Source organism: Urocampus carinirostris, chromosome 6 (genome assembly GCF_059441175.1).
Source record: "Urocampus carinirostris isolate Australia breed hairy pipefish chromosome 6, RoL_Ucar_1.0, whole genome shotgun sequence".
NCBI classification, from domain to species: domain Eukaryota; kingdom Metazoa; phylum Chordata; class Actinopteri; order Syngnathiformes; family Syngnathidae; genus Urocampus; species Urocampus carinirostris.
In genome coordinates, this window is record NC_142354.1 from 21,940,652 (window position 1) to 21,957,572 (window position 16,921).

At 36.7% G+C, this 16,921-nt stretch overlaps 1 protein-coding gene across 3 annotated transcripts in view; it reads right to left on the reverse strand.

The window, feature by feature from the left end:
- LOC148364169 (AMP deaminase 2-like) overlaps positions 1-15,258 on the reverse strand; it is a 36,825-nt gene extending 21,567 nt beyond the window's left edge. The window contains exons 1-2 of one of the 3 annotated variants that reach the window (XM_088338295.1): positions 15,064-15,258; positions 14,931-14,973 (exon numbers count right to left, since the gene is read on the reverse strand). In XM_088338295.1, the coding sequence (XP_088194421.1) occupies positions 14,931-14,943 (13 nt within the window). In that variant the 5' untranslated portion in view covers positions 14,944-14,973; positions 15,064-15,258. Of the gene's footprint in view, positions 1-12,549; positions 12,641-14,930 lie in introns of those variants that run through there. The other 2 variants (XM_088338294.1, XM_088338297.1) reach the window with 2 other exon arrangements.
- Positions 15,259-16,921: the final 1,663 nt, after the last annotated feature.

The following is a 16,921-nucleotide window of genomic DNA, read 5'->3' on the forward strand; positions in this document are numbered from 1 at the left end:
CTAAGCTATTTTTTTCCACCTGACAGAAACATCATCATGAACTGTGTCCAAAGAGGGGACCTTTGAGCACAACTAGCCATTTTTGAGCAACCACACAAAATGTGTTTTAAATATTCAAAGATGCATATTTATTTTTACAATTATAAAACAAGAAATATTACTTTTTTAAATTTTGTATCACTTAAAATATAACCCGATGGAATGCTGTGTGACTTTTTAAACAAAATAACAATAAAAACATGGATTTTGTAAAAATACAAACAGATACCTTATTTTTTTTCAATAGTTGGAAATGCATTTCCTAAATTGCTACACATGTTATTACTATGCCGTTACAATGCTATTTTACGACCAGTTAGTAATTATTAGAGGTAGGGTAAAATAATCACGGTCAACCAATAAACGTTATTTTAAAGACACTGATCATATCATTGATTTCTCATGCTAGCTGGAAATCAAATTTCACAGAAAATCAGTACAACCCATCACTTGTGAGCTATTTTTTCAGAACCAGGTGCTCTTTGGCGGTTACCTGGTGACCACGACCACCCAACTGTAGACCCATGGTTTAGAAGTTTTTCAAATGAGTCTGTTGACCAGTAAGTGTTACTGTTTTCTAATTGCTAGATTTTGTCCCAAAGCTTAATTTATAATATAAGACGATGTAAGTGCATAGTTTTTTGGGTTTTTTTATATTGATGAAAGGGGTCTGGAATTCAGGTCTAGAAAATAAAATCTAGCCACAGTTTGTCATCACTGAGTGCTGACCAGGACTCAATTGTCTACAATTGATGTAAGGAAGATGCCTATTGAAACAAGTGTCTTTTGAAGCCAGTATGGGGGACTGGTGCCATTTAATTATTGTTTTGCTACCCCCAAAATGCAGGCAAGAATCCATAGGTAGCATTCCAATAATCGATTTACACTAAAGACAGCACAGGCAACAATCAACATATGTGGCAAAGTAACCTTGTTATGCAAGAAAGTCAAGTTTGGCAAAGCATGCGATGTCAGCTTTGTAACAATGATTATAAAGGTATATTCTATTCTATTCTAAGTCAAAATGACTAGGGTGATTTTGTTTTTAGTGACATGGTAAGGCACAGGTACTAATATCATAATTGTTATTTGTATTACTATGTATTTTCTCTCTCTCCAAAAACAAAGTTGAGCTGACTTGGTAGCTTGGTTAGAGCTAAGCAGCGTGTTGCCGAGCAAGCAACAAAGTGAAGGCAGTCTCTACCTTGGCAAAGTTTATCATTCAATTTCCAAAGAAAAAATGTGCAGTCACAAAAAAAGCATTACTGTCCATTTGCTTTTGTTTTGATTAAACAGGTCAATTTATAAATTAATTTGACCAAAATCTGTGTTGGTCAATTGTACTTGAAATGAAATGATGAAATGATCTGCATTTATATAGCGCTTTTCAAGTCAATGACTTCCCAAAGCGCTTTACATTGTGCTTCACATTTCCCAATAGCGGCCATGATCTGTGCAGCCATGTAAGGCTGGTAACCTGCTTATTGGGGGTATTGGGGGTTCAGTGTCTTACCCAAGGACACTTCGGCATGTAACACGGACAAGCCGGGATTCGAACTGGGATCCCTTAATCCTAAAACGATCGCTCTACCTCCTGAGCTACTGCCGCCCCAATCATTTAATCATTTTAATACACAAGATTCTTTTTAAATGTATATTTAAGTCTCACTCCTTAGAGAGGCTTCACAACATTTGCAACTTTACGTAAAAATCTCCAATGCTGGCTTGTGAAGCCTCTCTAAGGAGTGAGACTTAATTATATGAGAGAATGAGCATTTTGGAATGTCAAATATAGAATGTGTCTTGACTCAGTTAATGTTGGGAAAAAGATTCTTTTTTTTCCAGAGCCCTAATTTGCAGCACATGGGAGATGCTGGGCTCTTTGTTTTCCAGCACAAGGAACAGAAACAGACACAGCAGCAAGGAGCTTATGTGTAACCTTGCACGAATTTCCCACATGCACTTGCCACAAAACAACACACGATGAGTTCTCACTTGTGCGCACTATGTGGCAAACTCTTTGGATGCCAAAGATGGGCCCCCAATACCACAGGTTTTCTTTGCAGCTCACGACTAAAAAGACTCAAGTAGAATACACACACTGAGGACCCTATTTTTTCAACAGAAACAACTGCGAACAAATCTGGCTTTGCGTCAGTACCTCTTGCACCATATGCAAATATTGCTATCATGGTGTATCATAAAGTTATACTACACATTCATTACAGCGACAAGTCCAAGGTGAAAACAATAAAAAAAAGAATGTTGCTTCACAGGCCGATAAGACTTATGTTCAGACGACTTGCCATATTTTGTTCAATTTACCAAAAATGTTGGACTAAAGAGCAAACACAAAAGCAAAATGCTCAAGTTTAATAATGAAACTCAATTTCTTTCAATGTTGTAATTTGTACAAGCCACACTGTGTTTTGAGCCATTTAACCATTCAAGATGGCTAATAGAAGAAGAGCTCACATTTACTACTACGAACCCTATCTTTCTAGACAACAGCGCTGGGGAAACCATACTGTGGAGAACAGTGCCAGATTGTAACCCGGACGTGTCTTTTTGGTGGTTTCCGCTATAATGAACCAAACTGCATTCGCTTGTCATTGTTCATCGATGATTAAACAAGATTTCAGCAACTTCACAATGACGCTGATGATATGGAAAAAAAGCGTTCTTGATAGATAACTTTCACTGCTGTCCAGTTTAGATGTGGAAAATTGAGGACCTGATTTTTTGGGTGAAAAATATTAAATATACGTTGTACATATAGAAAAAGCACTGACAAACTCCCTTTTTGCTCTCGTTATGAATTATATCAATACTGTTAGAAAAACAAGGACTAGTTTCTCTCAAAGGGCATCATAAATGTTTCCAGACGTCACTGCAGTGTTTTGTATTTAGAGCGTATGTGTTTTTTCTTCGGTCCTGCCAAAGAAGGAACAGAATAGGCCGAACCCTATTTAAAGCCAAAGTGTTTCAAAAAAATCAGCAACAAAGTAGCAGCTTGCAGTCTGGAATTTACAGTAATTGTTATTTGTCTCATTTCACTTGAGAAATTCGTCAAAAGTAAAATGAAAAAAATTACAAATTCAAAAAGCCTAATAATGCCTAGTATTTCCTTTGCTTTTTTGTATGTACATTTTCAAAGGTTTATTTTACTGACAGATAAGCTTTCAGTCTATAACGATTACTGTATTTTATTTACCAGGGTTGACAATAATTTACCATAGCTACCTTTGATATAAATACACAATAATTTGCCACATTAAATGCATTACAAATGAAAAACCCTCTGTACATTGTATCCTATACTAGCATGGCAGTTGTGTGGTGAAGTGCCCAATGTGTTTGCAATAAACATGGTGACAGTGAGCTAGTTTCTTTGACCTGCTGAGGTAACGGGATTAAAAAATGTTTGGCATGACATTGCAAGGGATAAAACGAAACAGAGTAAGATGAAAACAGATCTCTGCAACTTCACAAGAAAGCGACTGAGCTGAGATCAAGCAAAGCATTGATCTCAACTAGACTTAAATATTGCAATGCGATTCATCATACTGATACTGTAAATGATCCCTGTTGACATGAAGCAGTTGGTGCTATGTTGGGGCCTGTGGTGTTTTCCCGGATACGGCAGAGGTCATGTATTCAAATCGATTATCATGCTGGTTGAGATAATTTAAGTCGATTAAAAATAATTCTCACAGATAATACTCACAGGTGTAGAAACTTTCTTGAAAAAAACTTAACTTGTGAATGTTTGGGCCTTCCAGGTGATAAGCCACTCAGCCTTGCATTATCTATCCCACCTGTTGGGTGATAGCTTCTGAAGTCCTCCCATAATCCCTTTTGCAACACTGACACACCTCTTCTGTTATACATAGCAGCAGAAGTGCGTTGAATTTTCCATACAAACACAAGTAAACTAAAAAGACGGCGAGAAATGTTATATTTCCTAACCCCCCAAATAGTATTCTTTGTTATTTCATCACCAAAACACAACTCAGAGAGTAAAGCATTCACGTAACTATAAAATTCAAATAACGACAAAACAGTGAAATGTAAAAGAATCAGGTAAGCTTAAACTACAAAAAAAAACTAAGTAATAAAATGATCTTAATTATAGTCATGCAAATTTCTGTTGCATGCAAAGTGTGTCGTACTTTTTTGTCCAAACAAACAAAAACATAAAATCTGCACAACAGTAGGACAGAGTTTAGGAGAACAGCAAAAGACACGGATGAGTTACAGGCTTAAAATGAGCATTGTTATCCTGCCTAAATTTACTCCTTCCTTCTGGAATTATTTCTAATAAAATAAAATATTGTTTAAAAGAGCAGATAACATTTTTTCTAATATAGTTTACGCTTAATAATATTAAAAGGAGCTAAAAACGTCAATACAAGACGAATACTGAAAAACGGGTTAACATTTGATTTTAGTATTTTTATTTGATTTATTTTAGAATAAAAAGGTCAAACTTGTTTCAGAACAAAAAAAAAAAATTAAGTATGGAGTTTGAGCCAAATGTTCTACCAGTAAGAACGACAAGACAAATCATGACACCAACAGAATGTTTTAATCCTGATACACAGGTTTTTTAACAACATAGGTTGAACCAATTAAGTCGAGATCTGGGCAAACCAGATTTGGATTAAAATTCTGCGGCCTGTACTGCTGTTCAAGAGTTAAATAAAGATGGCTGTATCACACACTAGCGGGCACCCATTTAGAGCACATTATCACCAACTACAGCAGGAGTCGGGAACTAACGGCTCGCAAGCCATAGATGGCTCTTTTCATGAGTATGTATGGCTCAGGGACAAAATTAATTTCATGCACATTTTATCCATGCCGTTCCAAATGAGTGAGAGAAGTTGCGAAGCCAAACCAACGCTGTAGTACGAGGCGCTAAAATTTATTTTATATATGTATTTATATATATATATATATATATATATATATATATATATATATATATATATATATGGGGCACATTTGAACGTACAGTGCATCCGGAAAGTATTCACAGCGCTTCACTTTTTCCACATTTTGTTATGTTACGGCCTCATTCCAAATTGTATTAATTTAATCTCTTATCTCAAAATTCTACACAAAATACTCCATTATGACAATGTGAAAAGTTTTGGTTTTTTTTTTAACTTTTTTTGAATTTATTAAAAATAGAAAACTAAGAAATGACATTTACATAAGTATTCACAGCCTTTGCCATGAAGCTCAAAATTGAGCTCAGGTGCATCTTTTTTCCACTGATCATCCTTGAGATCTTTCTACGGCTTAATTGGAGTCCACCTGCAGTAAATTCAGTTGATTGGACATGATTTGGAAAGGCACACACCTATCTATATAAGGTCCCACAGTTGAGTGTGCATGTCAGAGCACAAACACCAAGCATAAAGTCAAAAGAACTGTCTGTAGACCTGTGAGACAGGATTGTCTTGAGGCACAAATCTGGGGAAGGATACAGAAAAAATTCTGCTGCTTTGAAGGTCCCAATGAGCACAGTGGCCTACATTATTCGTAAATGGAAGACATTTGGAACCACCAGGACTCTTCCTAGAGCTGGCCGGCCTTCTAAACTGAGCGATCGGGGAAGAAGTGCCTTAGTCAGGAAGGTGACCAAGAACCCGATGGTCACTCTGTCAGAGCTCCAGCGTTCCTCTGTGGAGAGAGGAGAGCCTTCCAGAAGGACAACCATCTCTGCAGCAATCCGTCAAATAGGCCTGTATGGTAGAGTGGCCAGACAAAAGCCACTCCTTAGTAAAAGGAACGTGGAAGCCCGTCTGGAATTTTCCAAAAAGCACCTGAATGACTCTCAGACCATGAGAAAAAAAAAATTCTCTGATCTGATGAGACAAAGATTGAACTCTTCGGTGTGAATGCCAGGCGCCATGTTTGGAGGAAACCAGGCAACGCTCATCACCAGGCCGATACCATCCCTACAGTGAAGCATGGTGGTGGCAGCATCATGCTGTGGGGATGTTTTTCAGCAGCAGGAACTGGCAGACTAGTCAGGATAAAAGGAAAAATGAATGCAGCAATATATAGAGATATCCTGGATGAAAACCTGCTCCAGAGCGCTCTTGACCTCAGGCTGGGGCGAAGGTTCATTTTTCAGCAGGACAACGACCCAAAGCACACAGCCAAGCTCTCAAAAGATTGGCTTCAGAACCACTCCGTGAATGTCCTGGAGTGGCCCAGCCAGAGTCCAGACTTGAATCCGATCGAACATCTCTGGAGAGATCTGAAAATGGCTGTGCACAAACGTCTCCCATCCAACCTGATTGAGCTTGAGACTTATTGAAAAGAAGAATGGGCAAAACTGCCTAAAGATAGGTGTGCTAAACTTGTGGGATCATATTCAAAAAGACTTAAGGCTGTATTTGCTGCCGAAGGTGGATCAACAAAGTATTAAGCAAAGGCTGTGAATACTTATGTAAATGTGATTTCTTAGTTTTCTATTTTAAATAAATTCGAAAAAAGTTAAAAAAAAAACCTTTTTCACATTGTCATAATGGAGTATTTTGTGTAGAATTTTGAGATAAGAGATTAAATTAATACAATTTGGAATGAAGCTGTAACATAACAAAATGTGGAAAAAGTGAAGCGCTGTGAATACTTTCCGGATGCACTGTAATTCACTGTCACAGTGTCACACCAAAAAAAACTTGTTTTGACTGTACATCGCCAAGGAATCCTTTATATGGAAGTTTGTGAAATAGATTGTGTTCACTGTTGATACACCTTATGATGAAAATCCTCATAACAAACTGTAAATACTGTACGCCAAAACACCAGAAGAGTACCCAGAGCAATTTGATTGGGTGAGTCATAGGGTCTGGTGGAGCTATGCAAGAAGCCTCTCTTGCCTGATTCTTGCGCTTTGCCGTCTGCGTTGAAAGTAAATACTAAGGGATCTTTGTTTGCAGAATTTTGTGATGTTTTCACAAATTAACTGCTTGCACCTTTTCTTGAAAACATAATTTATGAAAGAAATGACGGTCAAAATGAGCCTAAATTATCTAAAGTAATTGCGGGAGGGTGACAAGTTTAAAGTGGTATATTTGTTGACATTTGGTACACAGGCACTGGCATAATTCTTATTTCATACATTTTATTAAATAATTAAATGTCACAAAGTGAAATAAATGTGCCGAAGAATAAGATTGTTGTCTGGAGAGCAGGTTTAGAGATTTTGTTGAAATTTGTCTCAAAATATATGGTGTGACTCTTTGCCAAAATAAAATACAAATATTATGCTTTTACAGCTCTTTAGTCAAAAAGGTTCTGACCCCTGGTCTAAAGGATTGGACAGATACAACATGGCTTATACAGTACTCTTTATGATTTTTCAATCAAGCAAGGACAGACGTGTTACATATTGTGCCTTAAGCAATTATATTTACCTTAGTAAAATCATCTGTTTTCCAAACATAGCTTCTTGTTTTTAGTTTTTACTTAAATGTGCAGGCCAGGGGTAGGCAACCCAGAATGTTGAAAGAGCCATATTGGAACAAAAATAACAACAGCAAAAAACAAATTTGTCTGAAGCCTCAAAGAATTAAAAGCTTTGTATAAGCCTTATAGTGAATGCAACACGTGCTATATGTATCCATTGTATATAAGCTATAATAGCCAAATTCCAAAATGACTAGGTTTAATGCAGCACATCCTGTGGCGAATGATGCACCGCCCGACCACGCTACTGTAAGATACCTCCTCAAGTTAAACATTATTACAATACAGTGGCTTGCAAAACTATTTGGCCCCCTTAAACTTTGTGACCTTTTGCCACATTTCAGACTTCAAGCATCAAGATATAAAACTGTAATTTATTGTGAATCATCAACAATAAGTGGGACACAATCATGAAGTGGAACACACTTTATTGGATATTTTAAACTTTTTTAACAAATAAAAAACAAAAAAGTGGGTGTGCAAAATTATTCAGCCCCATTGAGTTAATACTTTGTCGGCGCCACCTATTTCTGCCACTCTATTAATGAATCATGGCCTGTTTCATTTATTTGATCGAATTAAAGAAATGCAATGAAAGAATCCAATTATTGATGTCGATTTAATTTTGAGGATTCAAAAAAACAACAATATGGAACGTGCATAACCTGCCCCTTAATTGGGCAACAAAAAGAGTGCAATAAAACGTAGCATGCATTTATAAAAAATAAAACCGCAGGTAAAGTAAGATATAATAAGGTAAAGTAAATACAATTGCGACAATGCAGTTTATGTTTGATTTCTATGCAAATGTCAAACAAGGCAGTGCATGGATAAAACACAGCAGCATCCTTATCCCTCTCTCTTTGGATACTTAAAGCAGCCATCCTTGGGCCTGAGCAACAAAACTAATATCCCCAAGTGTCATTCACAACATATACAGACGCTCCCCTACTTACGACCATTACTGTAAGTTAGATTTCATAAAGTGCACCTTTTGCCTAGATGGTAGGGCGCCCGCTTTGAGACTGGGAGGTCGCTGGTTCGCGCCTCGGCCGAGTCATACCTAAGACTTATAACATTGGTAAAATGGCGGCGCCCTCTGTTGGCTGCGGCTGCATCGGCTCGCTACAACGGGTCAGGTGTATCGACATTTCGTTCTTACAAAGAATGACAATACAAAGGAAATTATTATTATTATTATTTATTTTTTTTTGAGTACAGGACGTTAATGTAGTGCATCTTTCCGCCACTACCGGCACGTGGCGCTTTGAGAGCTTTTCCTGTCACAGCCCTAGTTTGTGTGTAAACATACCATACACGTACTGTATCTCTAGCGCGCTTTGACATATCTATTGTTTAATATTTTGTGCATCCATTCATTATGGTTGGTAAAAAGTTTAAAAAGAGGTGAGCCATTTCTTTTTAGATGAAAGTAAAAAGAGAAAGCTTGATGCGGTTGAGAAAATGGTTGGATCACTTTTTTTTGCCCACTTTCTACCACGGAGGTGGAAGGCTCATCTTCCAAAAGTAAGTTAAACTTAACTTTATTTATCTCTATAGAGCATATTATTCTATGAAATGTTTATCTTTTACTGCAAAACAATACAAGTTACATACTTATACAAGCCTTAAACATACTTATATAAACCTTAAACATACATTCCATACAAAATATAGCACTGAAGCAACTTATGAACAAATTCGTTCGTAAGTAAGGCAGCGTCTGTAGTGACAAAAATCAGAAATCACATAATAAAAACAGCTGTTCTGTTACTAAAAAAAAGTACTTACGACAGCATTGTGCTCCTACCAATTCAATAGGACTTCTGTGTTGAAATTCGGTTTAAAAGGGGCAGAGCTTGCGCTCTATTCGGCTCTAACAGGAATGACCGGAGAGAGGAAAACAAGCAAAGGAGCGGATTTCCCTCTCGTCTCATGATTACGTTTTATCAAACAGTGTTGAAATGTAATATCTATTCTAAATGTTTTTACAGCATTATAAAATGTTACTTTGTTTCATGTTTGTCCTCCTACATAAACCATATTAGAAGGAAAATATATTTCCCTCCTCCATTTTTTTCAATTTGCAAGTATTTTGGGAAAAGTGCCAGGGAGCCACTCCGCAGCGCTATAGAGCCGCATGCGATTCCTGAGCCGCGGTTACCGCCCCTGGGTGTAGGTAATTACCAGGGTTGAGAGGGTTACTACAAGAATGTAATCCGATACAAATACAAGTTAACAAAATGTAATAACTAACGTAATTCGAATAATCGAAGTGCACTTTCGATTACTCCAATCCAAACTATGTTAATAAAAGACTAAATGAACAATGTAACCTTGAAAAAGAATTGGAAGAAACCAAGGTTAAGTAGTTGCTTGTAGTCCTACAAAAATAGTGCGAAAATCCTTACCACATAGTATAGTTTATTAAGCAAAAATAAAACATTATCTTTCATATGGCAGAGAAGATATGCTGTTTTAATTTACATTAAAGGGATAACCATACAAATTTAATGAATGTCCCTGAACGCATAGCTTTTGAGCAACTTCCCTTCACGAAACTGCAGGCTTGCGCCAATTCAACAAAATTAGTACTACATTAAAGTACATAAAAAATACTGACAAAAAGAGAAGTGCTTTACCTGCAACACACTCTGAAAACCATGCAGTGTTGGATAAGGTTGCTGTCTGTACAATCTACACAACAGATACGCCTTGTGTAAGCCTTATCTTTCGCTGTCTCTCTTGTGTCAATGATTGAAATCATGACTATTGGTGCATTATGTATGTGGCTTTAAAAATTGTAATCCTGCAATGTCATCCTCATTTTAACTAAATGCACGTTCAATTTAATTACGTCTTTTTTCTGTAACTTTAACGGAATACAATTACATTTTTGTATCCTGATAATGTAACGCTGTTAACTGTATTCTATGACTCCACAACCCTGGCAATTTTGTGGCATGTTAGTGTAAAAAGATTTGTGTTTGAAAAGGAAAAGATAACAGAAACTTTACACTGCGACATAAAGCAATAATTCATGTGATAGATTTAGTCCTTGCAGACATTTTAATGGCTTCCATCTATCACCAGCCTACAAAGCTACAGTACAACATCAAATATTCAGCTTCATTTCATGCCAAAAGGGTCCTATGGGATGGAGACCCTTGCTGATGTAAAACTGACAGGCCAACGCATGTTTTCATTAAAGAAAAAAAGGGCAGAGAGAATCAACACTTGTATGAGAATAATTTCAAATGCACTGGGGCATCCAAGATGGGAGTCTAAATTTCTCCTAGGGTACAGTTGTGTTTATTTTTATACTAATAATAGCTCAAATATGCTCAAGAGAAAATACTGCAAATGTCCCCGTGATTGACAGTTTGCTATTAGCGTACTATAACACTTACAAGTACTTTTAGATGCTCCGCATGTGGTTTCTACGACGGTTCAGCCGAGCGTCTAATTGAGAGCATGAAAATGGCTGCAGAGACTTCTAAGTTATTTATTACTGCAGCAAATACGTATTTCCTCTGAAAACATGGTACAGTACCTAATGCGGCACACCTTTAAATATACAACATTTGCACTTAATAGCACACCAGTGCAGTACTCTGGTTGCATAATGCAATCAATATTAACGCATAATTGCTTCAAAGATACATTTCTACTCTTGTTCCTGGTTTACCTACACCCCCTTGCAGCCTGTCTAAACCTTACTTGATTTATAAGGACAACATTTAAAAGCAAACTTCAAATATTTAATGCTTAAGATATACATTTGACATATTGTACAACTGGCTTGATTTCCATTAAAAATTCAAACAACATTTTTAAAAATCACAATTCAGTTACCCAGGTAGACAGTCTTTCCTGAGGCTTTTCTTTAAGTTCTAACTTGAAGATATACCTGTAATTTACTGCAATAATACTACTGAACTATAAAACTAATAAAGTACAGGAGCCTAATCATGCTGAGTGCATAGTACACTATGGATGTGTTGCTACCATATTATAGGTCTGTTGGCAGGTACATTTTCTCATAACGAGTCCCATTTTTACTGTATTTTTTTTACTTGGGTATGATAGAAGAAATACAAAATAAATTGTGTTTTTGTTGTTGTTATTCTATTTCTAAATAATTTATCAAAGAGAATTGGAAAAATAAAAATAAGCCAAAGTAAATTACCCAATAAAGTTTGCATTTTGTTTTCTTTCCATTTTTTATAGTACATTGATTACCTTGTCATCGTGTGTATTATTTTACTTACTTTACTATGTTTGAAATTATTTTATTTCAGAAAGACAAGAAAAAAAAAATCGATCTCAAACTTCTATTTCTAGATAGATAAAACTAATGTTTAAAATGAGAACATTATTTTTAAATTAAAATTAAAATAGGTAAATGTAAGTTAATTTTACATAAAAAATACATATATAGTATACAGAAATAAAAAAAAATTAAAAAAATGTATTTTTGCAACAATTTCGTTCAAAAAATTAAAAGTTGCATTGATATTTAGCTCAAGAAACTGAGCGAGATCATGAAATGTGATCATCCGTATAAAACAATTCCTGACATACCTGATTATTTCTCGTTGAATTCACAGAAAATGTCCTCATTTCTCTCTGGTGACATAATGAGTGTGACAAACTAACAAGATAGAAAGGTTCAACATCTGTGCAAAACCAAAGTGCAAACAAAGATAAGGTTCAAACTCAGCCATGCCTATATGATAAAACTCTAACTACTACAAAAGGAAATGCATTTGATCCCGATATGACGGCTGATAGAATTGAACTATGAGTTACACAAACTGAATGCATAGGACAAATGCATCAATTTATATTTATCAACACGAGCCACCAGGCAGCAAAAAAAAATCTAAAAGAGAAGAATTAGAATACCAACTCAGACAACTTCCTATCTCTGCAAGAACTTATGCCCCTCATTACCCTCTAATACACAATGTCAAATGTTTATCTTTCCTCACTGCTTTTAAAGAACCCTGTCTCACTCACCAGGGCTGGTGGTGCTCTGCAGGCTCCCCCTCTTGCGAAATGGGGACTTGGGCTTCCCTGAGCTATCGCCGGTGGAAAACAATGCTGACATCTTGCTGCCTGGGCTAATGTAACTGGTAAAGAGAAGCTTGTTTGGGCTATGCAGTGACCAGTAGGGGATGGGAGAAGGAGGAGGAGCGGATATGAGACTCAAACACGAGCTCCATCTCACATTTGGGCAGCCGGGCGGCAGGGACCACAGCAGGTGGGGGGGAGCTCCTCTGCAGTAATGGCACCTCCTCCTCCTTCCACCAAGCCGCAGGTCATAAGCAACGCTAAAAGCAAGAGTCGTCCGGCTCCTACCGAGGGACATCATCCTTAGTTGCCCTAGCAACCACAAAAAAGCTTCAGTCTGCTCATATAAGAGAATACAATATCAGTGAGACACAATAGTAGCTAGAATGCTGGTCGCAAGACACCCTGTTTTCTAAGAGAGGGGCTGAGGAGGAAGGTGAGCGAAGGACAAAAGTTTCCTTTTTTTTTGCAATAGTCTAAAAATAGCAGAGATACTAAGCCGGACCACGGAGAGGGGGAAAAATCTGCTGGAAAGGTCAACAACTATCAAAACACAGCAGCTTTCTGAAAGTCACCATATCTTTATATGGAGGAAAGAAGTAAGGCATCATAAAAAATCTCTTCTCAGACCACTAGCTATGCAGTTATCTATTGGCAATAAAGTTAACAGTTGAACATGCTTTTTGAATACTGCTTCTAGCAATAAGACTGGAGCATGAAGAGCCGACATCCCCATCTAGTGACGACAATGATAGGTGCAGCTAGAAGTAAAATGTGTACATACAGTATATATCACTGACTACACAAATGGTTTTGTCTTGTTGTGGTGGAAGCTTATTAGAGTTGCCTGATAGAATAATAGCTTACCATGTATTTGTCACATCATTTTAGTGTTATACAACGAAACCAGATATATTTGTACTTATTTTTTTACATAGTTTGCGCATTTATACAATATTACAGAAATGTAAGTATATCAGTTCTGCGGGTCTGTGTTTGAGTATTACATTGGGCTACATGAAATAAATATGTTTTTCCCACTGTGCATAGGAATATTTAAGCCCTCTAACATCCAAATAGTTCACAAAAATCAAAAAAGACAAATTGAAGACAAGTGCACTCAAATTTCAACCATAAAAATAAAAAAATAAAAAATTATACTTCCATTCATGAACTATGATAATGTTATGACCTACATGAAAGCTATATCCCGGTAAAGAAAGACATCAAAGATAATAGTGTGTTGTTTGCAATGGCAAGTAATAAAGCTTTTGTTTCTTCATCTTTAAGTTTATTACATTTCCATAAAATATCGGGATTTTTTCCCCTCCTCTAGATTTACTCATCTAAGAAAAGACAACCTTACTATTGGAGTAACCCCTTCCAGTATGATTTAAAAGCAGACAAGGTTGTATTATTCACAATGATTAACATCCCAAAACATTTTGGGGAGTCAGTGTTCTTTGTTCTTTTAGAAGAATATTTTTTGAAGAGTTAACTGACCACAGTAGGATCTTAAAAACATCTGGACTGCTAACCAATCTACAAACCACTCAATCAACTAGTATAGGTCGTTTTCATAGGTCTGTTGTTGTCATTAAAGGGACCGTGTGTGTTATTTGACCACTACATGTCACTGTATTCTGTAGTGCAACCAAAACAAGTGCTGAAAAGCACAGTAAAAAATACCACATACGGAAACTCAAAATGAAAGAAACGAACCATTACTCTTGTCAATGTATTTTCCCAGTCTTTCGAAATATTTTGGTGTACCCGTAGCAGCAAGATCATAGACAGTGATGGCAGTTCCCTTAGGGTAAGGCCCATTTTATGTAAAGTAATGCAAATTTCTCAACTGTCGAGAACTTTAAAAATGCAAGTTGTTATGGTATTTCATGTATGTAAGCTTATTGTTCAAATCAACATTTTTGTTTCTTTCTAACGAGTTTCTATTGCACAATGTCCTTTATTGTTTTCTCGCAGTTGGCACTGCAGTAAGGCATATGGCAAAGAAGCCTTATAAGATTCAATAACAATGAGCTAAACGTGTGAATATAGGTTGCTAATATATCGTTACGCTGCCTGAAAAACGGTAATAACGAAAAAATGACTAAGCACAGTGGCAAACTGCATTGTTATTATAAATATGATTCGTGTAGGGTACTCGGAGTCACGTGACGTAGCACTTGAAGACGCAAACACACAAAAAAACAGAATTCAAAAGAAAAAAGTACGACTAAAATAAATTCACAGACCCCAAAAGGTCACTTCGCAAAACACTTGGAAACTATCGTGATCGCAACAAAACAGAGAAATGAGCGACTTACCACCAGACGACATGCTTGCGGATGAATCGAAACTCGGGAAGACCTTCATTGAAACAGGAAGTTAGTGTCGTTTGTGGAAATAAGATAAAATGATATATTTTAAATTGACAATTTAAAAAAAACTCAAACGCACTTGAATTTAGTATTGAGCACCAAAAACGCCCGAATCAATTTTTTTTTAGCTAACTAGCCCTCAAGTTCAGCACTATTTTGACGCGTTTTCCTCCGTTCCCATTAATGGCACCTTCAAATGATTTACAAAGACTCACAAGAAATATTCGACGAACATTTGTTTAAACTTGAGCTTAATACTCCAAAACTGACGCCCTTAAGCTTAAAAGATAGCTTTTAAGAAGTTGCCTGTCTTTAATGTTTCGTGTATCCTGTTTGTTTCAACAAAACAAATATTTAAACACCCTCACCCATTGCTCAACCTATTGCCATTTACACATTGGTTAACTGCTGTTAAAAGTGTCGATAAAAAATGTTCAAACCTCGTATTGTTAGAATATGATATAATGAAATAGTGAATTTATTTAATTGCTGTTAAAAGTGTCGATAAAACCTCATATTGTTAGAATATGATTCAAGGTTGGGTAGGGTTACTTTAACTGGATTACTTTCAATTACGTTTGGATTACTCCAATACCAAATATGCTAATAAAAGACAAAATAAACTAAATACGAATAAAATTATGACTCACAACACGTGGTAAGCTTTCGCTCCTGGTTTTGATCTCCGGCAAAACTAACATTAAATGCGACAGAAACAAAATGAAACTAAATCCAAACAGCTTGCCAACATGATTTTTGCCGTTCCATGTATTCCGTTACTCCCCAAGCCTGCACAAAATTTAGTAATTTTATTCATATTTAGTTTCTTTTGTCTTTTATTAGCATATTTGGTATTGGAGTAATCCAAAAGTAATTGAAAGTAATCCAGTTAAAGTAACCCTACCCAACCTTGGATATAATGAAATTGTGAATGTGTTTAATTGCTGTTTAAATTGTCGCCAAAAATTATTCAAACCTCATATGGTTAGAAAATGATATAATGAAATTGTGAATATGTTTAATTGCTGTTAAAAGTGTCGAGAAAAATTGTTCAAACCTCACATTGTTTATTTGCTGTTAAAAGTGTCAATACAAATTGTTCAAACTCAACTCTTCTTGATTTACTGTCCGATTATACAAGATTTCTGGCTCACTCCTGTCATCCCCTCTTTTCCCACTGTTGGGAATTTAAAATTAAAATACATCGTTGACCAAATTGTTCGAATTAGTTATCTGACTCCATTAACCAAACACAACCTACATTCACAATTTATGCGCGCTCGTTTCTTGATGGAAAAGATGAACAAGAAAGCCGACATTTTCACACAGGGCAGTTTTAATTTAATTAAAAATTGTACTCCACCGAAAAAGGCAGAATTAGTGGCGTTGGAGTCTCTGGGAAGCCCTCTTCTGAAGTCCTTTAGCTTTTCCTTCTCCTCGCACAATGGCATGCCGACTCCTCCAATGGGCACGCCAACGAAGCCCCCTGGGCTCCACCATCTCGGAGAAGAGCGCCGCGATGTCTGGAACAACCAAAACAACACCAAGCGTTTCTACGCCATCAGGGCCTTGTTCTCAAAACAACGACTGCCGTCCTCTGTCAGAGTCCTGTTATCAAAATTCCCTAGTCAAAATATTCTGCATTTGGAACAGCGTGACCTGTCATTGAACCAAAACCCAGTCAGTGAATATCTTGCATTAAACTCAATAAATGTAACTTGTATTCATTCGTATAAAATCCTTCACGACCAACTTGTCGAGAAATCATGAAAATGCTAGTCTACTAGTGATCCCAAGAGCCAAGAAGAGATCTGCAGGTTCGAGAGCGCTCTCCATCCGGGCCCTGGTGTTGTGGAATGCTCTGCCCCCTGAGATTCGACCAGCAACCTCAGTGGAACTATATAAATCTAGGCTTAAAACACACTTCTATTCTATAG